This window comes from Molossus molossus, unplaced genomic scaffold (genome assembly GCF_014108415.1).
Source record: "Molossus molossus isolate mMolMol1 unplaced genomic scaffold, mMolMol1.p scaffold_m16_p_18, whole genome shotgun sequence".
Taxonomy (NCBI): Eukaryota; Metazoa; Chordata; class Mammalia; order Chiroptera; family Molossidae; genus Molossus; species Molossus molossus.
The window spans coordinates 28,621,933-28,646,650 of record NW_023425353.1 but is presented as its reverse complement, the minus strand read 5'-3'; the positions used below and the strand labels follow the sequence as shown (position 1 = coordinate 28,646,650).

Genomic DNA, 24,718 nt, shown 5'->3' with positions numbered 1-24,718 from the left:
CAGCAAATCTCTTTAGCCATGTAGTACAAAATAGCCATAGGTCCCAGTATTAGGGTGTGGACAATTTTGTTGTTGTTAATCCTCACCCAAGGATATTTTTCACATTGATTTTTTATTTTTTTTAAAGAGTGGAAGGGAGGGAGAGAAAGAGAAACATTAATGTGAGAGAGACACATCTATTAATTGCCTCCCACACATGCCCCAACCAGGACCAGGGATCAAACCTGCAACCCAGGGACATGCCTGTTACCGGAATTAAACCTGCAATCCTTCAGTTTGTGGGCCGATGTTCTCACTATTGAGAAGGTGTGGACATTTTGAGGACCATGACTCTGCCTAGGACAGTCTACCCTCTGACCCCCAAAGATTCACATCAAATGCAAAATTCATTCTATCCCAAGGTCCCCAAAGATCTCATTCCAGGACAGCAACTCAGCAAATCTCATCTGATCTCATCAGCTCAGAAGTCCCACATTTCATCATCTAAATTGTCTAGTAGGGTAAGGTATGGATGAGGTACTGGGTATCATCCATCCCAGGGCATAATTCCTCTTCATCTGTGAACCTAGGAAACGAAAGAAATAAGTTATCTGTTCCCAAAATACAGTAAGATGGGACCAGTTATAGGCATTCCACTTCAAACAGGGAGAAAATGGAAAACAGAGTTAGATGACATTCCACAGGTCTTCACACCCCTCTCCTAAAACTAGGGGGTAAAAACACACAGAACTAGCCCCTCAGCTCCCTCCTCACCTCTGCATATAGTGGCTGCCTTCTGTCGAGAATACATTTGAAATATAGCAAAAGGATTTAGATAGGACTTAAGAGCAATGTTTGATATGAAAAGGGTTTGCTAGCTCCAGGAAGGAAAAGCATGTGCTTCAGCACCTGCCCTTTCCTTTCCTCAACACCAGGAAGTGGGAAATGCACAGATTTTCACATTAGACCTGCCACTTTCCAGCTGTATGGAATTAGGGAAGGCATTTCACCCCACTGAGCCTTAGTTTCCTCCGCTGTAAAATGAAGCTATTACTGCAGACCTCATAGACTTATGAAAATCCAATGGAATAGTATGTGAAAAGTATTTTGTAGACTTGGAACTCCTTGCAAATGGTAGCTGTGTTTGTGGTCTGGGCCCTGCTGTGCCCAAACCAGGGTCGGGGTGGAGAGGTCCCAGGAAGCTCTGGTGCCATGGCACCTTCTCCTTCTTTGGAATGACCCCCACCCCCATGCTTATCTGACAAGAGGTGCAGAATCCTGTCTTATACCATTGCACAGAATTCTGACCACAGAGGAGGAAGTCACACTGTTGAGATAGTTCAGTAAGAGAGAAATTTGGCCAGTCCATTCCAGTTCAAAAACTATTTTTATTTTTTTTTTTATTTTTTTATCCTCACTCAAGGACATTTTTCCATGTTTTGTTCAGATAGAGCAGGAGGGAGAGAGAGGAAGAGAGAGAAAGAGAAACATCGATGTGAAGGGACACATCAAGTGGCTGCCACCTGCACGACCAACCAGGGCCGGGGACAAACTGCAACCGAGGTACGTGCCCTTAGCGGGAACCGAACCCGGGTCTCTCTGGACCGCAGGCCGACGCTCCAACCGCTGAGCCAAACCGGCCAGGGCTCAAAAACTATTTTTAAAATGTTTTCATAAAAGGCAATATATACTCCAAAAATTCAGATCTGCAGGGGGAAATCAAATCCTGTGCTACTGAGATCCTGTCCTCCAGCCCCCTCCCAGATATTTTATGTGTGTGCAAACACGCAGGGATACTTACATATACACATCCCTCCCCTGACCCACTTTTTTCTAAACATCAGTAGAAGTCTATGGAAATTGCTTTCCCAGACCTTGCTTTTGTCATTTCAAACATTGTTCCCTATCTGGGTATATAGATCTGTCTCCATTCTTTTTAATGACTGCAAGGAATTCCAGTATCTAGTCACCTATTGATAGCTATCTAGGTTGTTTTCAGTCTTATGTTCCTCTGAAAAATGCCACAATTATGTGTTTATATAGTTTTATTAACACATTTAAGAATATATTTGAAGGGTTTAAAGAAAGACAATTCTACCATGCAAACATAATCACTATTAACATTGGTTGTGTTTTGTTCTTGACTGTGTGAATGTACCTAGGGTGTGTTTAATATGGATGTAGTCATGTTATGCATAAGATCTCTTACCTTGCTTATTTTGTTTAATTGCATATTGTATTTTGTTTAATTGCATATTGTATTTAGTACATTATTAAATAATGTACTAAATTAATAAAAATGACTATGAGAGCATCTGAGATAAGCTCTGTAGTACCAAATGGTTGCACAAATACTCCATTTGAGTGGTTGTGTCCAAATTAATGCACTCATTCCCTTTCACTGTAAATTCAGGGTATCTGTAATACCCTGCTACATTGAAAAAAAAAATGCTTAGGTGAACATATTTGTAATTAAAGCTTTTTCATCATTTGGTTTTTTTCCATAGAGGAAACAGTAGGGGGGAGAGGGTCCCCTGTTGCCAAGTGCTCTGTACTAATCCCCTGGGCCTGCTCAATCAGTCCCATCTAAGACAGGAATGGTGTGGCACCATCAAGGGGCAGTGAGGAATAATTGTGAAGACTGTTCAGAAAAGTGGAGGCAGTGGGGTTACAATGGTAAAGTGCAGGGTGAATGGTTGCCTCGCTGTGGGGGTGAGGCTGGTGAGCACGCATTTACAGAGTGCCGGGGTCCGCTGGGTTAAACACAGCTCTGCAACCGGTTGGTATCAAATTATGGAGGACTGAGGAGCAGAGATGGGTCAGATGGGTCAGTGTGAATAATTCAAGATTCTGAGACACAAAAAGGATTACTGGAGGGAGGAAGAAGATGAATAGGCTTAGTTAAGGAGGAGACAGATTTTTTTTAGGATAAGATTTCAGAAAAGATATAGGAAAAGTCAGACACCAAAGGGCATGGGTATAACTGACAATTGTCCTTTCTCTCTTATCTAGAAAGGACACAGGTGGGGAGTGGGGTCCCAAGTGGTCTCCCATGGATCAGTGCCGTCACCAAGCACCAGGCAGTGCTGACCTTACCAGTATGCTTGAGGGGTACCTGCCCCCAGAACAGCCATTCCTGCCTGCTTCCCACAGTGTCCAGGGACTCAGACCCTGGCTTCCTGCAGGCCTTTGTGCCCAAAGAAGACTCAGGCAGCTGCTAAAATGAGGGTGTTTTGCTTCCTTTCTGGTTGGTGCAACTTTTGGCCACACAGTTAAATCAGTGTTCATTTTTCCTGAAAAGGCATTATGTCTTGGGTTGCTGCAGCTTTCTGAAACCCAGGGAAATAGAACCACATATCCCCATGTGGGAAACAAGTTGTTCTCAAACCAACTAGTGATGTTCCCAGCCAGACCCCTCCACCATTTCCCCACAAAGATCGCCTGGCAGAGGCCCAGTGGTGGTGGGGGGGGGCTTCTCCTGCGACCTCAGACCCTGAGATCTCAGTCAGCCCTCATGCTGCTCTGTGGGACCAGCAGCTGTCTGGGGGCTGAGAACAGCTTTCCTAGGGAACCAGGTACTTCTAAGAGCATCCTCCTCCCCATCATCAGAGCCATGTATAGCAGGTCACACAGGCCCCACCTGGCTGTGAAGTTTGTGAGGCCTGGTTCCTCTCAGCTCCACTCTTCCCAGCAGGGACCAGGGCCCACCTCAAGGCCTTGCACTCTTGTTGGTACCCATTTCTCCTAACATCTTTTTGCTCCCCTCTTCATCCCTCAGTCAGAATTCCATCTTGTTCCCTTATACCTCCTGAGCCTTTGCCCAAGCTGTGCTTTGTGCCCAGCTGCTCTGTCACTCCTTCTACAGGTTCACATCCTTCCCAAGGGCACAGTTTGGTCTGTTTAAGAAACACCTTCTCCACGAAGCCTTTGTTGTATCTTCTGAAATTAGTGGCATCTCCAGTGTCATCTGAACTTTTCCAACATTCTTCTCTCCTTCTCCTGTGGCTCCAGGCCTTTCTGCTGCCTTTCTGTTTTGTGGCTATGTGCATGTTATTGTGTGTAGCTCCCTGTAGACCCCAAACTCCTGTCTCTCCCATGTCTGGCAGGAGTTTTGTATGTTCCATATTGTGTATAGATGTGAAGATGGGTAGGTAGTGAATGGACAGAGATATGGGTAGGTAGTTGAGTTATACAGGACAGTGGGTGTCAAACACTGATCCCATTGTCCAAGGTGTCATCTTGTCCAAGATGGATTGGCCCAGGGAGACCTCTCTGCTGTGCTTCCTCCCAACTGTTAAAATAGAAAACAAAATTATATTTATAAGAGTTGTTATATTTATCAAATGAAGTCTTATGTTTCTTCTTAATTTTTAAATCCTGGGAGTTGAATACTTGATATTTCTTCAAGGAAAAGAGAATCTAAATTGAGTTGCCTTTTTCTCATGTTTGACATTTTGCTTGATTTATTTTTTTCCTTTTTAGTCTCTGGCTCTCCATGAAAGGAAGGCTCCCCATCCTGAAATTAGCACAATACCTGGCACACAGCAGGGTCTCTGTAAATACTGAACAGCATTACAATGTGCTCAACAGCCTAGGAGCCCTTGGGTATGTGCAGCTTGGAGATTGTCCTCTACATGTATTAAAAGTGAGATTTGAGCTTGAGAGGAGAATGAGACTGATGTCCTGTGCTGTGCCAGATGTCCTCTGCTGTGGTGTTTTCCCTTTAGCCTTGAAATCTTGGGCTGGGCTCCCCCTTCCCTCCCTAGATGTTCTCTTGGGAGCTGACACTGAGTCAGACCTGACTGCAGATAGCCCTCAGCCCCAGGGCTCTGCAGCAGGCATTGCATGCAGAGCACCATCTGGATGCCATGCGGCTCACCAGTCCTGATGGGGAATATGCCAGGTTCCCCACCCCTGCTGTTGACAAGGACCCAGCCAGCCTCTCCCCATCAGGGAGCAGTTTTCATGGACAAAGCACCAGTTTGGTGGCTGGAGAGAATGTAGGAAGAGTCTTGGGATCTAGATCTGTGCATGTCCAGAGAACTTTTCCAACTTCTTTTGATCCTCACAGCAACCCTTTGGATTGGAGAGAAAGTATTCCCACCTGACAGGTAGAGAAACTGAGGCTCAGAAAAGAGAAGTGGCTTATCTAGGGTTACACACTAGGGGAGCTTGGATTTTAACCTGAGTCTTCTGACCCTTTTAGCTACAGCATTTCTCAAATCTTAATATGCCTTAAAACAACAACAACAACAAAACTCCTATACCCATTAAAATGCAGGTTTCCAAGTTCTGCACCCAGAGATTCTGATCCACAAGGTATGGGGTGTGGCCTAGCAAACTGCATTTATAACAAATCCTCAAAATAACCCCAGTTTACCCTTAGAGAAACACTCCTCTAACCATGTGCCTTCTCCTTAACTAGCTTTGTGGAGAAGTCACCTCTCCCACAGTCAGGCCCATTCCAGGGGGAGGCAGCATTGGGACCTAGCTGACACTTCTGTGTTTGTGTAAAGTAAGGGATAGGAGAAGGGGTCCCTTCAAGGACAGCCAGCCTGGACAGGTAGGTGTAGTTGGCAGTGCCTGAGCAGCTTGCTTTTTAGTCAGACTTGGTTTAAAACCCTGGTTATATCATTTAACAGCTCTGTGATTTGGGACTAGTTGTTTTATGTCTCTGTGCTGCAGTTTTTTAATCAGTGAAATGGAGCTAATAATCTCTACTCCATAGACTTGTCAGGAGAACTAAATTAGACAGTGCTGTGCTTGAATAAGAAGGAAACCCCAATTTCTCCAAAAGAGACCACACAAAACCCTTCATTATACTTTTGTTTATGCTGTTTCCTTGCTGGAAAGTCTTTCCCTCATCTCCCCTTGTAACTCAATACTGCCAGTCTGATCAGTTGCAAAAGTCCTTGATGGTGTCTCATTATTCTCTAAGGTGTGCAAGGAGGTCCCCACCCCTGAAGTAGCTATGAAGGACAGGTGTTCTATACTTTCTGGAATTGAAGAGTTAACAGGAAGTCTGCCTTAGCTCACTCAGAAAATATATAGAGAGCTTCTAGGTTTTCATTTGTTTGTTTGTTTTATTTGGTTTTTCCTTTTCTGTCACTAGTATGTGTCAACAAAATGTTCCTGATACCCAGTTCCCAAGTCATTTCCACTGTAAGGGTTCTGAAGGCAGATGAGGACTCTCTCCTTCAGGAAAGGCTCCATCCAGGTGCATTCTGAAGACATCCTCAACTTACTGGCCTTATCAACCCATAATTTATTTTACTTTGGGAAGTTTGAATGAAAACTAATGACGTTAGTCACTTTGGGATTGGAAGGAACTTTTGAAAAGGGGATACCCCAACCCTCACTGAATATTTCAGTTCTCTCCAAGCCAGTGCTGAGTGCCTTCAGGAACAGGGTTCTTATCTCCCCATGCAAGGCTGTGGCACCCTTGCAGTTTTATGTGTTAGTTCCTCTTCCTGCTCTGAGAAGTTTTGGAAGTTTCTCCAAATGAGGGAGTCTGGGAACAGGTGATGCAGGTGGGATGAAGGCAGCAGGACTCTGCTTACTGAGGCTGGGATGTGAGAGCATTTATCAAGACAGGGACCCAGATCCTGGAGCAGGGTACAAGGTCAACTTTGTGTCAGAAACAGCATAGTTGAGGTGAGCTCTGGAGCAGTGATCACCCCAGTATGCTCTGTCTGATCACCCCATTTGTACACCACTTTAATACACATTATAATTGGATCCTGCAAAGCTCAGTGAAGGTCTCTAGTTCCTCCCTGACTAGTGGCAGAATGAGTCCCAGAACCTGGAGGGGCTAAGCCTAAAGTTGGGGGCCAGGTAGCCCAGTGGGTAGAGAGAACCAGTGAAGAGATGAGGGGTTGGGCTGCTTAGAGGCTGTATTTGGAGCTGGATGTAGATACAGAGGTGAGAACCCATGGCCACTGAACCCTGTTTATTTAGGTAAAGGCAACTTGCTCCTATGAAAACTCTTCCAGTTTGCTTTACATAAGACTTTACTCCTTGAATCACTAAGTAGAGGTTTTGTTACAAATGCAGATTCCTAGGCCACACTCCAGACCCTGTTTTCATTGAACCTGGGTACACAGTCTGATCTTCCTGTAGAAGAAAATGTTTCAGCCAGTTTTGGGGGCTTGAGTGGTCCTCCTCAGGGGTGCTGAAAGATGGGATTCATGAGGATGGGACTGAGGGAAGAGGGTGCTGTGCTGACCTCACAGTTCTGTTTTCCAGCTCATTGTCTCATTTCCAGCACTTTTCTTTCGTCCCAAGCCAGAATAGCCTATGCGATGGGTGGTTTTCCCAGCCTTCCATTGTAGTCTCTGTCCTGGGCATGTGGGGAGCAGGTTGTGCCAGATGGTGTTGCAGCCAAACTCTCAGAACCCGTATTTCAAAGCAATTACTAACCAAAAAAAAAAAAAGAGGCAGGCTTAGTTGCTTAGCTTATAAATACTTCCAGATACCGGGCCACAGGCTTGAAAACTGCTCACACGGCACCCAGGCCCATGGCAGGGAGTCACCTGACATGCCCCTTCACTGGGTCTGGAGTCAGGAACCACCATTCAGGGTCAGATCGCTCAGCCTCTCTGGTCCTCAGTTTCTCCTCTCTTAGTTGGAAGTAATGACACCTACTTTACAAGTTTGTAGGGAGAATCAGCTGAGATGAAATATGTAGAAGTGTTTGTAGACTGTCATGTGCTATGCAGATCTTAGCTGGGCCATAAGAAAATCCTTACAGCCTATTCTTAGAGCTTGAGGTTTTGGGAAAAATCAAAGGCGGCTAAACTTAGGGAATCACTCCCCTAGAGGCAGCATTTATAGTTTCTTTGGAGTCAGAGAGATCAGTTCCAGTCCTGACTCCACTACTTCACAAGCCTCAGTTCTATCATTCCTGACATGGGATAATACCACTGTCCCAAGGAGTAGAAGAGAGCGTGCATGTAGGGACTTGGCCAGGGCTTGGTACACAGGAAGCTCTTGGTAGAGCCATAATATTAACACTATGCCACAAAAGACTTTCAGAGTTTATCGTTAAGGATGAGATTTTTGTGATGATTTGTTTGGGAATGCTGGCCTCTAACTTAAACACCTAACATGTCAATTTGCTTTCCTGCCCACTGTCTCACTCAGTCTCCCAGCAACCTGTAAGGCAGATAGGCAGAACAGGGATTTTTGTCGCCATTTTATAGATGAGGAAACAGACACAGGAAGAAAGTGGTTTTGCCCAAGGTCACAGGGTGAGTGACTGGAATAATAAGAATCTCCTGACTCCCAGAACAGCCCTTCCAGCTCTGATCTATTTTGAGGTTGTAAATCCAACCCCCAAATGTATCCATCCCAAGTGGGCTGTGATCTGGAGACCTGGGTCTGTCCTGGATGGAGCTTTCAGTAAGCATTTAAAACAGCAACAACATAGCTACTATGTTAGAGTCACTATTCTAGATGCTTTTTATCTATCAACTCACTAAATCCTCACCAAAAAAAAAAAAGAGAGAATCGGTACTATTATTCTCCTCACTTCACAGATGAGCAAACTGAGGCAGAGAAAACTTGCCCCAGGTTGAGTAGCTGGGAAGTGGCAGAGAACCAGGTTTTGGAAACGTGGGCTGGCTCCAGATTTTCTGTTCCTAATCAGCATTCTCACTTCAAGGACTCAACATGTGGCAGTTCCTGTAGAAGGTGCTGGGGTACAGAGGTGAGCGGGGCATGACCCTGCATTTTGCTGCAGACTTGCCCTGCAGCCTGGGGCAAACCTTTCTCCCCTACACCTCCAGCCTTACTTTGGACACCTTTGTCATGGGAGCATTAGACTGTCCAGCTCTAGCAAAGGTTTGCTTTCTCTGGGTCCCAGGGAAGGTCTGGGGTGTGGAGTGGCCAGCTGGAGCCCCAGCCAGCCATTGTGTGCTGGGCTCACAGGGCGGCTGGGTGTGGCCCCTGCCCTGCCAGGCTCTCCCTGGGGAGGAAGTGTCCATGTTTACAGGAAATGCGGGACAAGGCCTGGGAGGTGGGTGGAGGAGGGGCAGCCTGCCTCCAGGAGCTCTGAAGATGTGTCTGGGCACTGGTGCGGCAGGTGCCCCTCTTCTCACCCCCAAGTATGAGGCTTTTTGTTGGTGTTGAAGGGAAAGGTCTCACTTCCCAGTCACCCCTATCCCTTCTCTCACCTCTTCTCCCCAAGACTACCACACCCTGCAGGCCTCTAAAACCCTAGGCCAGCTGACCCCCTCCTCTCATGGGAGGCTCCTGGGAGCAGTGGAAAGAGTGCTGAGCTCTAGGTGACAGATCTACCTCCATTCCTTCCTACACTAGACCTCGATTTCCCAATTTGTTAAATAGGTGACTTGCTGCAGCCCTAACAAACACACAGCAAAGCTCACTGCCCTCATGGAACCCATAGCTCAGCTGTGAAGACAAGGTGGGAAAGGAACAGGCCAGACCCATTCAGCCCTGGAACCCAGGAGTACAGGTTGGCCTCACAGAAATGTCCCTTAAGAAGAGTGCATAAATTGAAATTTTGTAAAAAAAATAAAAATAAAAAATAAAAAAGACCCTGTGTTGGTTATACTTGGAGTATGGGTTATTTTTTAATAAGAATTGATAAGGAAACTAACTTCATTGAATCTGCACCAGGTGTCAGGCACTGTTGTCATTGCTTTTACATACCTGAAATCACCCTTTAAGAGACAAGGATTATATCTGGGAACAGAAGACCTGAATTTAAGTCTTGGGACTGCCAGTTGCTAGCTGAGTCACCCTGAGCAAATCCCCCAGCTTCTCAGAGCCTCAGTTTTCTCATGTGTGAAGTGAGGATACTAGTTGGTTATTTCCTACACCTTCGTCTTCGTCCCACAGGCTTGCCACCAGCTCCCCAGATTGTGGCCAGCCTCCTGTGGCCTCCTGGCCTCCATGTGTCTCTCTCCCTTTGCTGTTCACAGGTGGCCAGGATGAACTCTCCAGGGAGCAGGACTGGTCAGGTCCTTCCCCTGGCTAAAACCTTCTGCTGTTCCCCAATACCCCTGGGATACAGGGTCCAAGTACCTTAGCCCTACATTTGAGTCCTCAGCTGCCTCATCAGCCTCTTCTCCTAAACCTTCTTACCATATAGTGGATGACTGTGGTTTCCCATACTCATGCCCTGACATTTCTCCTCTCTGTGCCTTTGTGTAAATTCCCTGGAACATTCTCCCCTACCACTGTTTTCTTTGTCCCCTACGCAACCTTCAGATTCTGCTTAGGTCTCACGCTGGGCCACAACTCTCCTATGTTTTCTCCCCCCACAACACACAGGCCTAGGGTCCCTTTTCTGCTGCTTCCTTGAAGCACTCACCACCACATCTCGTCTGTCTGCATCCCCACTAGGCCATGAGTGCCTCAGGGACAGATAAGTGGTATCTCCTTCACTCCTGTGTCCCCAGCACCATGTAGGGCAGAGCTGATTTTAGTACATCTCAGTGCGAGGATGTATACAGGGACCTGGATGGAGGTGCTTCCCCCACAAGTCAGTTAAAACCAGGAGGTATTAATTGAGCACCTGCTATGTACAGAGTTTAACATAGTGGGCTGAAAGGAAGGAGCTCAAGTTTGGTGAGGGAGAGAAAATCTGTCAAAAGCTAAGATAAAAGGATGTTTGTGGATACAGGGGCATGCATAGGGCCTCTGCAAGCAGGTGTGGCTAGGCAGAGGCAGATTTTGAAGCTTACCCAACTTGGAGGGGGGTGGTCCTCTTTAAGAAAAAGAGTATGCAATTAAGAATATAAATTTACTTTAGAGCCTTGAAGGAGACCCATGCAGTTATGAAGCTTAAGTCTTACTACCTTCCCATTAGACCTGCCTTAGTAGTCAGAGAAGGCTTCCTGGAGTAGAAGGTAAGATTGTCACTGGGTCTGGAGAGGAGAATCTATCCAAGGGCTTCAGGGCCTTGGCCAATGTGAGGGTGTCAGGTCAGCAGACATGTCTCAGGCATCAGTTCTTGGCTGGCAGCCCCTGCCCTTGAGAAGCAGGGTAGATTTGTAGGATTTTAAAGGCTTGTCACAAAGAGAAGCATTTTTCTGAAAATGCTTCCTCCCCATTTGGGGCAAAGGAGGTGGATAGAGTTCGACAAGACCACGAGATAAACCATATGATGAGAGTGAGGTGTGTGTCTGGGTCCACGTGTGTTGCCCTTACCTCATCACTTTCCCTCTGGATCTGAGTCTTAGTGAATTTATCTCTGTCTGGCTGTGTGATTGATTTCCTATGTCCCCATCCAGGCATTCCACCCTGGCCACATGTGACTCATGTGGTCATGCATGTCAGAAAGGCCCTCGCACTCCTGCCCTCCTGTGCCAGTTGCACAGTGGACACTTCTATGTCCTAGTATCTCTGGCACATTTTCACGTCTGTCTCCTGGCACAGGGAAGGCGGCAGTGAACCAGATGAATGAACGTGTCTAATGAGTAGGTCCAGCTGTAAGTCATCTGCTTATGGTTCTGTCTGGGAGAAGTTGATGGAATGAAAATAGCAGAGTGGACCTTGGGCAGGTTGTTTGACTTCACAAAGCCTCAGTTTACCTGGATGAAAAATGAGGATGATAATGGTGTTTGCCTTACTAAGTGGTTGAGAGGATCAATGGGATAATAATGCATAAGACACACTCACAGTGCTAAATAAACGTTATCTGCTATTGCTGGTAGAAGTAGTGTAGAGTAGGCTCTGTAGGACAGGCTCTGAGGCCAGATTCCCAGGGTTCAGACCCCAGCTCTGCACTTACTCTGCTGGCACCTGTTTCTCCATCTATAAAATGGGCATGCTACTACCTACAGGATACAGTGGTTGGAGAGAATTCATAAGGCATCTGGCACATAGTAAACACCCCAAAATCTCTGGCTTCTATTATTGCTGCTGCTAGTGCTATTACTATTGGCTGGCTATGTCCATGTGGAAGGGAGGGGTGGGAAAGGGGGACTGTTATTTTGTTTGTTTGTTTTTTTAATCCTCACCCGAGGACATTTTTCCATATTTTATTCAGATAGAGTAGGAGGGAGAGAGAGAGAGAAGAATCGACATGAAAGAGACACATCGAGTGGTTGCCACCCACACGACCCAACCAGGGCCGGGGACAAACTGCAACCAAGGTACATACCCTTAGCGGGAACGGAACCTGGGTCTCTCTGGACCGCAGGCCAACGCTCTAACCGCTGAGCCAAACCAGCCAGGGCAGGGGGACTGCTTTTCAGACACCGCACACAGAAATCACAAACAACCCTTCTCACAGTTCCTGGAAGCTTCAGTTGTGGTGTGTGGTTATGAAACTAGAGTGCCCTTCATGAATCTTCATCCTCTCTGGCTGCTCAAGGTGGCAGCAGTGGCTCCCCTCCCACTCCTGCCTCCCTGTGTCCTGAATCCCAGAGCAGGGACAACAGGAAGAAGATGTGTCCAAGTTTCCTCCTGTTTTGGGCTGAATCCTCAGAACTAACAGCTTATGGAGCTCATCTTGCAGATGAAGAAACTAAGGCTCAGAGAGAGGACACAACAAGCTGGTGTCAGAGGTGGGACTAGAACCCTCTATAAGACCTCTGCCTTGATTGAGGAGCTCTGCCTGATTAATTCAACCCTTGCCGTTAACTCAAACTGATTGAAGCAAATAAAACTGCTGGGCACTGTGCTGAGCTGTCCACCTATAGTCCCTCATTTATCACGGTTAATCTGTTCCAGACTCTAGCGGTTGCACCTGGCATTGAAGGATTCCTGAGGTGCTCCAATACATAGGCCTACAGCCCATATGTACAGTAATTTTAATTTTAATTGTGATACAGGGGTGTATGATCAACTCAGACAACCGAGCGCACACTGTATCATTTTCACTGTCTCCATCAACTTTTTAATGATTATATTTGAAAAATCCACGATAGAGTGAAGCCGCGAAAGTTGAAGCACAAAGTGGCGAGTGACGACTGTACTTGTTTATGCACATCGTTTCATAAACCCGAGGAAGATAAGTGCTGGTATCATCTCCATTTTACATATGAGGAAACTGAGGCAGGGAGGTTAAACAAGTGACCTGGGGTCATTGGGTTGACAAGTGGCAGAACTGGGTCCTGACCTCAGGAGGTGGAATTCCAACACCTTTATCATTAGCCTCTTCTGTGGTCCCAGAGAAGGCCAAAATGCTAGGGTCAGTGCTCAGAGCGAGTCCAGCCCCATGTGCCAACAGTGTGGCTGCTGCTAAGGGCCAAAAATGCAGGACCCTTTTTCTGCTGCCCGCATCATACCTGAGTTACACAAGTTGTTATTTTCCAAAGTCAGAACCTTGGAGACCACTGCACCGGTGGGTTGGAGGCTCTAGCTTATGCTTTTTTCTTGTATGTTATCTCTTTATATTAGTCTATCTTTTTATGAGGCTTCTGCAGATCTAATCATATCCTCCCCCCACCCCCTGGACCTCTGAATCTTAATTGATGATCTGCAAAGAAACCCTTCATAGTCACAGTCATTTTTCACTTTGGCTAGGAAAAATGGCAGTGTTTGCTTGGATTGGGAGCAGGCTGATCTGGAATCAAGAAAAACAAAATTCCTTGAAAATCCCTGTAACCACTTCAAGCCCACTAGGATGGTTAAAATAAAAAAGGCAGACAGCCCGGCCGGTGTGGCTCAGTGTTTGAGGGTCAACCCATGCACCAATAGGTTGCCAGTTCAATTCCCAGTCAGGGCACATGCCCAGGTTGTGGGCCAAATCCCCAGTTGGGGGCATGCAGGAGGTGGCCAATTGATGTTCTCTGTCATCGATGTTTCCATCTCTCTCTCCCTCTCCCTTCCTCTCTCTCTAAAATCAACAAAGAGCCCTGGCCAATTTGACTCAGTGGTTGGAGCATCGGCCCACGGACCAGAGAGACTCAGGTTCAGTTCCCGCTAAGGGCACGTACCTCGGTTGAAGTTTGTCCCCGACCCCCGTTGGGGGTCATGTGAGTGGCAACCAGTCGATGTGTCTTTCTCATATCGATGTTTCTCTCTCTCTCTCTCTCTCTCCCTCTCTCTCTCTCTCTCTCTCTTCCTCCCTCTTGATCTGAAGATAAATGCAAAAATGTCCTCAGGTGATGATAAATAAAATCAATAAAAAAAAAATTTTTTTTAAAGGCAGACAATAAGTGCTAATGAGGTTGTGGAGAAATTGGAACCTTCAACACTGCTGGTAGGAATGTAAACTGGTGCAGCCACTGTGGAAAACATTGACAGTTCCTCAAACTATTCAACATTGAGTTATCATATAACACAGCAATTCCATATTCAGGTGTAACTCAAGAGAAATGAAAACATAGGTCCACACAAAAACTTGTACATATATGTTCATAACATTATTAGCCAAAAAGTGAGAACAATTCAGGTGTTCATCAACAGATAAATAAACAATGTGGTATGGCCATACAGTGGAATATTATTCAGCCATAAAAAGGAATGAAGTCTTGATACAAGGATGAGTCTTGAAATAACTATGCTAGGTGAAAAAAGCCGGACACAAAATGTCATATGTTCTCTGATTTCATTGATATGAAATGTGCAGAATAGGCAAATCCATAGAGACAGGAAGTAGATTGGTGGTTGCCAGGGATTGGGGGGAGGGAGAAATATGACTGACTGCTAAAGGGTATGGGGTTTCTTTCTAGGTTGATGAAAATGTTCTAGAATTAGATAGTGATGATGGTTGCACAACTCTGTGAATATACTAGAAAGCACTGAATAATACATTTTACAAGGGTAAATTTTATGGTATGTGAATTATATCTCAATGAAACTGTTAAAACAGAAAACAAATCCCTATAAAACCATTGACACTGTGTTTTAAGAGGAAGGGTGGAGATGTTACAGGTCAGAGAGCAAGGATGTACTTCTGTTTTTACTTAGTGAAAAATGGAAATTGAATTTTTTAAAAAGCCTCTCCTTCAGTCCTGTTTCTGGGAACCATTACAAGTGCTATCCCTTGGCTGACCCTGGATACAGATTGCATTCCCTCTAAGAGGGAATGGAGCAGAGCCTCACTCTAGAAGTGAGGCTCGAGACAGGCATCTGCTCTCAGAGGCTGGCCTCCATGCTGTGGGATGCATGCGGTCTGGTCTCAACATGCCGTTTCATGTCTCTGAGTGTTTTGTTTCTCCACCTCCATTTCACAGATGTGCAAACTAAGGCCCTCCAGGATGGTCCCACAGCCCAGATCATGCAGTAGGTTAGAGATGAATCCAGGACTCCCCGGTCTTGGACCCCTGTCCTCTTGGACTCTTTCCACTGTATCAGATTGAAGGTTCTCAGTTACAGTGCAGATAGCTGGATCTGTGAAAATCCCAATGTCCCTTTGAGAAAGGAGAACAAGGGAGGGGTCAGTTTTGAGGTACAAGGAATTGCCAGCTGTGGAAGGCCTAGAGGGATCATTTGAGTGAACTCTGAAAGTGATATGGGGAATAGGCAAGAGACGGGACTGAATGGCTAAGGATTTGGAAATCTCTGATTGTACACCCAGCCCTCTCTTCATCCGCTTCCAAACTCTTCCAGCCACTCTGTTAATTAGGATAGTCATAGTCGCCAAATCCGTCATCCTGTCTCCTCCATCTCAAACTTTCCAGCTCCCAGAGAGCTCACCCCTGAAGCCCCTGCCCCTCCCCACTGAGCTGGCAAGCTTTAGAAGGGTCCTAGTCTATCTTGGAGGAGCCAAAGGATGTTGCATCTGCAACCTGGCCTCCTTCACACACATTATAGCACCAGCAAGGACAGAGTTTGGGGCCAGAGTGCCTGCTGAGAGATCCCTAGTGGGGGAAGTATTCCTTTTAAATGAGTTATTAGGCTCTTTTGGCTCTGCTGGGGGTTATGACTCCCAGCAAGTGTCACATAGGACAGGATTTAATGGGCAGAGTTGGACAGTCCTGTACTGGGTTACAAAGTACTTGTCTCCCCACATGGATGCACATGTCCTTTTATGACTAGGCTGTTGGAAAGGACTGTGCTTGTTTGAAGGGTCACTTAAGGTAACAAGCTCTGGGCAGCTTTAATTCATGTTCCCTTTAAAGCACAAGTTGACCCAGAGGGAGGACACAGCTCCCTGGAGACTAGTCTTGGGGTTTAGAACTTGGGCCTTGTGTAGGCTTTTCTGAGCTGGCCAGAAAGGACCTACTACATGCCAGGAAATTGCTGCTATCACTATCATGTTCTCATTTAATCCCACAATGACCCTACATCGTCATCTCCACTTTGCAGATAAGAAACTGAGAGGCTGGGTGACTTGCCTAAGGTTACACAGTGACTATCTGATGCCAAAGTTTAGGCCCCTTGGTCTCTAAACTTACAGTGCTGACCATGTGGCTCTTTGCCTGTTTTCCCCAGCATGTTTCCTGACTCCTGATTTACAGATTTAAAAAAAATTAAAAACAGAAAACTGATGCATGAAAAGGTTAAGTAATTTGCTTAGAGCTGTAATTCAAACCATGTAGTCTGACTTTGTACTTTCTTTGAGACTAGAGAGAGTACGTTAGTCATCTTTGAGTCTTCCTTGTGTTAGATCCTTGAAATAGATATTAATCCATATTTGTTGAATAAGTGAGTGAGGGAATGGGTGGATAGAAGGATGCATGATTGGATGGCTGGGTAGCTAAGGCGTAAATCAAAGGATGGCAGAATGGGTGGGTAAATGAATGGATGCATGGATAAATGGCTAAGTGGATGGCTAATTGGATGGATGGACAGATGGGTGAGTAAGTGGATGGAAGAGTATATAGGGTCAGTGGTTGGGTTAGAGGGCTTTCTCACATGTAATATATTTGTAAGTTCACAGAAGCTATCTGGGGACAACACCTCACTTAGTTATGATTATAATGGGTGTTTTAACTAGAGAGGCCATAGAACAAAGACAGTGTGTATTTGTTCTCCACCAGTACCTACAATACAGAGCCTGGAACATGGAGGCTCTTAATAGGATTTTTTAGCCTTTTTTTTTAATTTTTTAAATTTATCTTTATTGTTGAAAGTATTACAGATATCCACCCCTTTTCCACCATTGACCTCCCTCCTCCCTGCTCCTGTCACCACCCCCACCCCCTACCTTCACCACACTATTGTCTGTGTCCATTGGTTATGCATATATGCATATGCTTTTAAAAGTTCTTTGGTGTATCTCTTCCGACCCCCCACCCTCACTTCCCTCTGAGGTTTGTCAGTCTGTTTTCTGCTTCCATGTCTCTGGATCTGTTTTGTTCCTCAATTTATTTTGTTCGTTAGCTTCCACATATAAGTGAGATCATGTAATATACTTGTCTTTCTCTGACTGGCTTATTTTGCTTAGCATAATACTATCCAGGTCCCTCCATGCTGTCTCAAAGGGTAAGAGAGCTTTCTTTTTTTATAGGTGCATAGTATTCCATTGTATAAATATATCATAGCTTTTTAATCTACTCATCTACTGATGGATACTTGGGCTGTTTCCAGATCTTAGCTATTATAAATAGTGCTGCGGGAACCGAACCTGGGACTCTTTGGTCTACAGGCTGATGTTCCAACCGCTGAGCCAAACCGGCCAGGGCCTTTCAGCTTTCTTAGATATATTCCTAGCAATGGGATCACTGGTTCAAATGGTAGTTCCATGGCTGGTGGGAATGCAGACTGGTGTAGCTACTGTGGAAAACAGTGGGGCTCAGTGGTTGAACATCGACCATGCAGCAAGAGGTTGCCAGTTTAATTCCCGGTCAAGGCACATGCCCAGATCGTGGGCCAAATCCCCAGTGGAGGGGGTGGGGAGTGGATGTAGGAGGTGGCCAATCGATGTTCTCTGTCATCGATGTTTCTATCACTCTCTTCCTTTCCCTTTCTCTCTCTCTAAAATCAATAAAGAAAAAAAATAAAAGAAAAAGAAAACTGTGGAGTTTCCTCAAAAAAAAATTCATAGTTTTTTGTTTTCTTAATTGACTGAAAACCAAACAGACAGGCACCAGATAGCCAAACATATAAAGCTCTGCAGTTTTCCTTTGACCATACTGTGCAGAGGACCCAGAGTTGTATGTTGACAGACTGGGGAGATGGATGTGATATATAAGGGTTCCAGTCAGTTTCCTCAAGGGAAGAAGTGGTTACTTACCCGGGACACAAGTTCTTCCAGGGCCTGGCAGAGCATTTGGCAGAAGGTGTGAAGGACACATTTCTCAGAGCTGTTTTCTTCCCCTGTGTTTGAAGCTCAGCCTGGTAGCAGCTATCAAGGGTCTAAAGGAGCAGCTCTGTTGACACCGGTGGTCTTAGAATTAGAATGTTTTGGTTTGCTTATTTAACCAGTGACTTCTGTCCAAAATAAGGTCTGTCACTACAACTTTCATTGAGTCTCCAAAGACATTGGATGATACTTTTTTCTGTTGTGAAAGCATATTTTTAATGGCAATTTATCCTCATTTGTTGTGCTGACAATGAAATAAAAAAGCCAGAAATATTATCAGAGCACCCGAATCCTTGTCTCCTGACTTCTGTTTTAGTGATCTTTTAGAAAACAGAAGTCACGGGGAAAAGTAAAATTAAAAGAGCATGGGCCATATTTCTAGCCAAAACTGAGGTTGGATTGAGGACAGATGGTTGGTAGGTCAAAAGTCACTGGTTTATCTCTCTGAGGTCTAGGTATCTCTAGTGGTGAGCAAGATCATTTGAGTCAAATGTTATAGATTAATAACTATATGGTTTATTTTAAAGTGTTAGAAGAACACACAGTATGACTTCATGGGTATTATCACTTAGGATGGGACCAGAGTAATAGCACATGTTAAAAATGAGTTTAAGACAACAGTAGGTAAATAATAGAATAGCTGTCTGCAGCTAGGGCTGAGCTGGTAATGAAGAGAACTTGTTTACATGATTTAACTCACTGAATCCCTCCAACAGCCCAATGAATTAGGTACCACTGGGGTTTAGAAAGGTAAAATGTGGCCAATAAGTGGCAAGTCAGGATTCAAACCCAGTCTGATTTGGAGCATGAGCTCTCATTTCTCTACTCCACTGCCTCTTGAAAACAAAACAAAACAAAATAAAATAAAAACCCCACACCTCAGCATACTGAGGGAACCTGAGTGGGCCTCTGTTTTCATATCTATAAAATGGAATTGAGCATAGGGAGAGGCCTCTTCAGAGGCAACATGTGTTGGCCTGGATTTGCCATGTGACCTTGACCCCAGCCCTCCCCCCCGCCCCCAACCCTCTGCAGGATTTGGCTTCCGTGAGCTCTCCCGGTGTCACTCACAGCTCAGTTGGGCTCCATGGAATCCAACCCTCTGCTTGGTTTGAGGCATAGCCCCCAAGTTCTATGATGCCCAGCAGCATCTGACATTGGACAGACTTCACGGCATCAGAGCTCAAGGACACCCACCTTCCTGTGCTCCGAGTTGAGCAGAGCCTTGCCTGACAGGCCAAGCTGTGGGATTTGAATTCCAATAGCAGTGGACTATCCCTGAACAATTTAAGCAAGAGGGTGACACAATCAGATTGAGTTTTGACAAGGTCCCTCTGGCTGCTGGGTGGAGAACAGATTGGAGGGCAGCCAGGATGGGATGGGAAAGAACAGGAAAGCAGCTGTTGCAGATGTCCAGGCAACAGATGGCTTAGACCACAGAGGCTGTGATAGGGATGCAGGCAGAGGTGAGAGATATTTAACAGTAGTGGCTGGCTATGCACAGAGATGCTCAGATTTCTGGATTGCTGGTTGGGAGGATTGTGACAACATCACCCTGTGGAAAGCTTGGCTGGGAGTCCTTTCCTCCTTTACAGCACATTCTGGGAAAGGCCTGGCATATACCTTCTTTGCCTTGGTGATGAGAAGGAATGGTCCAGCGGGCACAGCTAACTGCTCCATCCTTCACCATTACTGGTAATCCTCCTCAGGGCGACATGGGCTCCTGCTGGGCCCTAATATAGCCATTTCTCTTAAAGGGAGAGCAAGGTCTGCTGGACACATGGTTGCAAATTGATGCAGGTAGCTCTGGAAGGAGGGAAGCTAGGGCTCAGTGAGACCAGTCCATGCAGTCACTTTCCTGAACATGGTTCTGAGCTTGCTGAGCAAGTGCGGTGTGCCTGACCTTTAGGCTGGGGACAACTCCTTAGTGGAGAGAACTGGTGGCCCCTGACAGTGAAGAAGGTGTAGGGTGGTCCTTAGAGGGCTCTCTTATGTCTCTGTATACCTTGGTGATATATGGCTTGTTGCAAAATATGTTGTTTGCTCTCATAGTTTGAAAGAAAGGGCCAACAAAGTAATTTTTGAAAAGGAAGTAAAAAGAGGCATGGCCAACAGAATAGCCAGTTGGATAGTAAAGTGGGTCTTAGCTCAGCCTAGGGTTCAGGGTCAAGGCTCAGCCTGGGTCAGGACTCAGTTTTGGCCCCTGCACACAAGTGCAAAGTTACAGTACCCTCCACACATACCTTATGTCAGCAGACACCCAGGCAGGAACAGGCCCTACCGTCATACCTTGTCCTTGATCTGTCTGATCTTATGTGGACTAGGGGATGCTCATCCTGCTCTTGTTTCTTGGGCTGCAGGCTGTTGTGGAGATAGGTATGCATGATCTCATCTCCTACAATAGCTGAGAAGGAGCTCTAGGATAGGCCCCTCTTTCAGATGTAGCCTGAGGCTCAGTTTCTCCTCTTCTGATGTCCCTTACCCCAGCTATGCTTCCCTCTGCCTGGACCAGGACCTGAAGCAAATGCAATGCTCCTGCCTGCATAAGGCCTGAGCTAGAGTTGATCCAGACAATCCAGCAAGTGCATGTTCACTTCTCTCCTTCCATTCATCCATCCATCCCTCCATCATTCCAGCATGTCATGCTGGCATTCCCAGAGGGCAGGAAAAAGTATGTGATAAAAATTTAATAAGACTAGACACCTGGATTTTGAGTATGAAGAGAAGTTTTGTGAGAAGTCTGGGACCATATTGCCAAAGGCAGGAGGGAGCCATTGAAGGTTTTTGAGCAGGAGAGGGGCATGGCCTGATTTCTACTGTTGAACAATCTCTCTGCTGTGTGGAGAGGGAGGTCAGGAACAGGAATCAAGGCAAGGAGGCTGTTATGGAGCCACAGCCTCCTCTGTGGGGATGGCTTAGAAGTCAGGGAAAAGAGAATTCTTATGCTCCAGATTGGTCTGTGTCACATGCCACACTCTTTGCTGCCTCGGTGCCTTTTAATATGCTGTTTTCCCTACCTGGAACATTTCCTCATGCTATCACAAAGCTGGCTTTTCCTCCTCCTGGCCTCAGACTCAGAGAAGCCCTCTATGAACTATCTAAACAGTTCCCCTTTGTTATTCTCTATGAAAGCACCTCCTTCTTATCCTTTACTTACCATAATTTATGGTCATATATTAGTTGTTCCTTATCTGCTTTAGTCACCTGTATATTACTGGCTGTCTAGCTCTGTGCTTGACGGAAAGCAGGCAATCAATAAATATTTATTGAATGCATATATGAATTAATTAATGTAATGCCTACATGACAGTCATAGTAATATAGATATGAGATTGTTATCACACCTGTAGAGTTGACCCTTGAACAGTGCGGCTTTGAACTACATTTAAACATGTTTGTTCAGCCTGGCTAGTGTGGCTCAGTGGTTGAGTGTTGACCCATGTACCAAGAGGTCACCAGTTTGATTCCTGGTCATGGTACATGCCCAGATTGTGGGCTCAATCCCAGTGGGGCGCATGCAGGAGGTGGCCAGTCAATGTTCTCTCTCATCAGTGTTTCTATATCTCGCTTTCTCTCTTTAAAAAAATCAATAAAGAAAAAAAATTTTTAATGTTTGTTCAAGGATCAACTGTATATGCTTTCTAAGCATTGATCCTCATAGCATCTGCCAAGAAAGTGAGATGGAAATTATCCCCAAGAAACCTAGAGAGAAACTGATACCCTGACTTGTGTCTTATCTATGACCCAGCTGATGGCAAAGCTGGCATTAAGGGCTGGCATGGGCATCCCAGCCTTTGTCTACCACATCACTGCATTTCTTCTACAGACCCAGAGGTCATGGCCACCTGTTAACTGGGCCTGCTGCCTGACCAGCCAGTCTAGACCACCAGATCAATCAGACTGAACATCTTTTGTCCTCATAGTAATTATTTGTACCTTCCTTTAGCAACATAGCCTGCCTTCTAGATAACAGGGAGAAGAACATGTGTTAAGGCACTGAGGCAGAGCTTGGCATGTTCAAGGAACTAAAAGGAGGCCAGCATGGCTGGAGTGGGGGCAGGTAGGAAGGTTCATGTCTGGGTTTTACTCACTTCTGGGTCCCCATGGTGGGCACAGAGCACTGCACACAGAGCACTTGTTATTGGCTCATGGTATTAATAGGGCCCTTGGCCTATATACTTTGCTTTTGCTGGACACAGAGCTCTAACCCTTTCTCTCCTCTTCTTTGACCCCAGTGCCTATACAGAACCATACAAGGTCTGTCCCATCTCGGCAGCAGCCCCCAAGGAGGATCTCACATCGGATGAAGAGCAGGGAAGCTCGGAGGAGGAGGACAGTGCTCCAAGAGACCCCAGCCTCACCCAAAAGGTAGGGTGCCCCGCCCAGGGCAAGGGGCCAGTGGGATGTGGGGGGTTAGAGATGCGAAAGCAGAGAGAGAGTGGCAAAGGACCCATTCCAGTTCCTTTTGAGGTGGAGGGAGCCGATGGCAAACAACCAGCCCTGCACTGGATACGGAGGCTGAGTCACAGAGCAGCTGGTGCTGCGGCATCAAGACACATGGCAGACATGGGGTGCTGTGTTGGTGATGCAAGGGTGACTGCTTCTGCTGATATCCTCTTGGGTCTGAGGAAGTTTGGGCTTCCCAGAATCTTTGTGGATGAAGTGGAATAGAGTTTCCTGATCTGAATCAAGACAGACCTGAAGTCTAATGACCCGGGCACCTGGGCCTCTGTCTCCTCATCTGCAAAGTGGGAAACATGAGGGTGAGATGAGTTAAAGAATCTGAATGAGTTTCCCTAACTGAACACAGAGTTCTAAAAAGAAAGTTGGTTTCTCCATACCCTGCAGTGATGCAGTAGGGGATGGGGCTGAGAGAAGGGTAGCTAGCCCTTTGTCTAGAGGCAGACAGTGACTTGGACCCAAGTCACAGTGGAGACCCAGACCTTGCGGATTATTGGTGCATGGTGATAATTGCAGTTGTCCGGCAGTATCCTAAACACTTCACTTCTAGGAGCCAAGAATTACTTCACATATTTTACATTTGCAGAAACAGAGAGGCAAAGAACTTGCCCAGGGTCACACAGTGGCTATTCACTGTTACCCATGAAACATCACAGGGTGATGAAAGCCAATAACTGAGACCACAGGAGACACCTCTGCTAGAGAGGGGACAGGCTAGGAAGGGTTAGCTGCTTGAAATTTTCTCCACCCCATCTTCTGGACCCCACTCCTGTCTGCCTGTGAGGAGTTGCTGGGGAGGCAGAGGAACACTGCCTCCTGCCTGACAGACTTCCCTCAGGTACCTTGTCCTGTGTCTGTCTCCCATACCTTGTCACCTTCTCCTTCTGATCCTAGAATAGGTGTGTTACACTAATGAAAGACTATTCACATGGAAGCACTCAGCAGGAGTGTCTGGCCTTTACCAAGCATTTTATAAAGGGTCATGTCTTTCATTTTATCTTTATACCCTTGATTTCCTTTAAATATTTATTTCTCTCTCCATACAGTGTTTTCATAAAGTTACCTAGCCAGTGCTGTGGGGAACCCGGAAGGGGGCTTTCCCACCTGGCTGCTCATGCCCTTCCCCTTTCACTCTTGTCCCTGCTTCTCCCTCTCTAGATAGAGTGAGCGCTCTCCTGGCACTAAATGCTTCCACACAGGTTATCTCTTTCACTCTTCACAACAGTTTCAAAGTCAATACCATCATCCCTGTTTGACAGCTGAGATCACAGAGGTTCAGAGAGGTAAAGTAATTTGCCCAAGACCACACTGCTAATGATTGAAGGGATCAGGACTCAAAAACAGGTCTGGCTGGCTTCCAAGCCCAGTGTTTGTTTTTCAGTGCAGTCCTGAGAGCCTTCTCTTACCTCTTCACTCCTCTCTGTCTCCCAGGAAGGAACTACTGACTTTTGGGGGAGTAGGAAGGGGAACCTTGAGTTAACATGCCTGTGCCTGTTTAGAGATGGATTTTCTTTTTCTGGGCATCCCTAGGGTTATGGAACCTGGGAGCAGAAACAGATAGTTGTTTTGGGGAATGTAGTCTGAATCTGAAAGCTGAATTGGATGTGGGCAGCCTGGAAGACTTGAAGGACTGATGGAGCAGTGGGGCCTCCCATGTGCCTCACGGTCCCTCACCTCATGTTGGCTTCCCGCCACAGTCACCGAGTTCTCTGTTAAACCTTCTTCTGGAATCATCCTCATCTCCTTCTCCAGTTGTGTTACCGCTGGCCAGTCACTTTCCATCTCTATAATGAGAGAGTTAATTGTAACTGCTGGGCTATGGGAGGGTCGAATAAGAACACAGATGGGAAAGTACCAGCACATAGTAGGGGTATAATAACTATCTGTTGTTCCCGAGTCTGGGAGGCAGAGGGGGAGTGGGAGAAGAGAGGGTCTGGCCTACCCAGGACACTTGTGAAAGACATGAGGTCCTAGGGCCCTGGACATTGGTGATCAGCTTCCCAGACTTCCGGTCTCTAGGCTGCTCCTTGGGCATCCCCAGGAATAAAGAGCTTGCAGGAGGCAGGGTAGCATAGAGGAGAAGAGGTTCACAACCAGCTTTGCCACTTGCTA

At 46.2% G+C, this 24,718-nt stretch overlaps 1 protein-coding gene across 1 annotated transcript in view; it reads left to right on the top strand.

Annotated features, from left to right (window-relative positions):
* The window catches only part of FGD5 (FYVE, RhoGEF and PH domain containing 5), a 118,318-nt gene that overhangs the window by 29,910 nt on the left and 63,690 nt on the right, over nt 1-24,718 (top strand). The window contains exon 3 of the mRNA XM_036266686.1: nt 22,381-22,513. Within this exon, the coding sequence (XP_036122579.1) occupies nt 22,381-22,513 (133 nt within the window). The remainder of the gene's footprint in view (nt 1-22,380; nt 22,514-24,718) is intronic.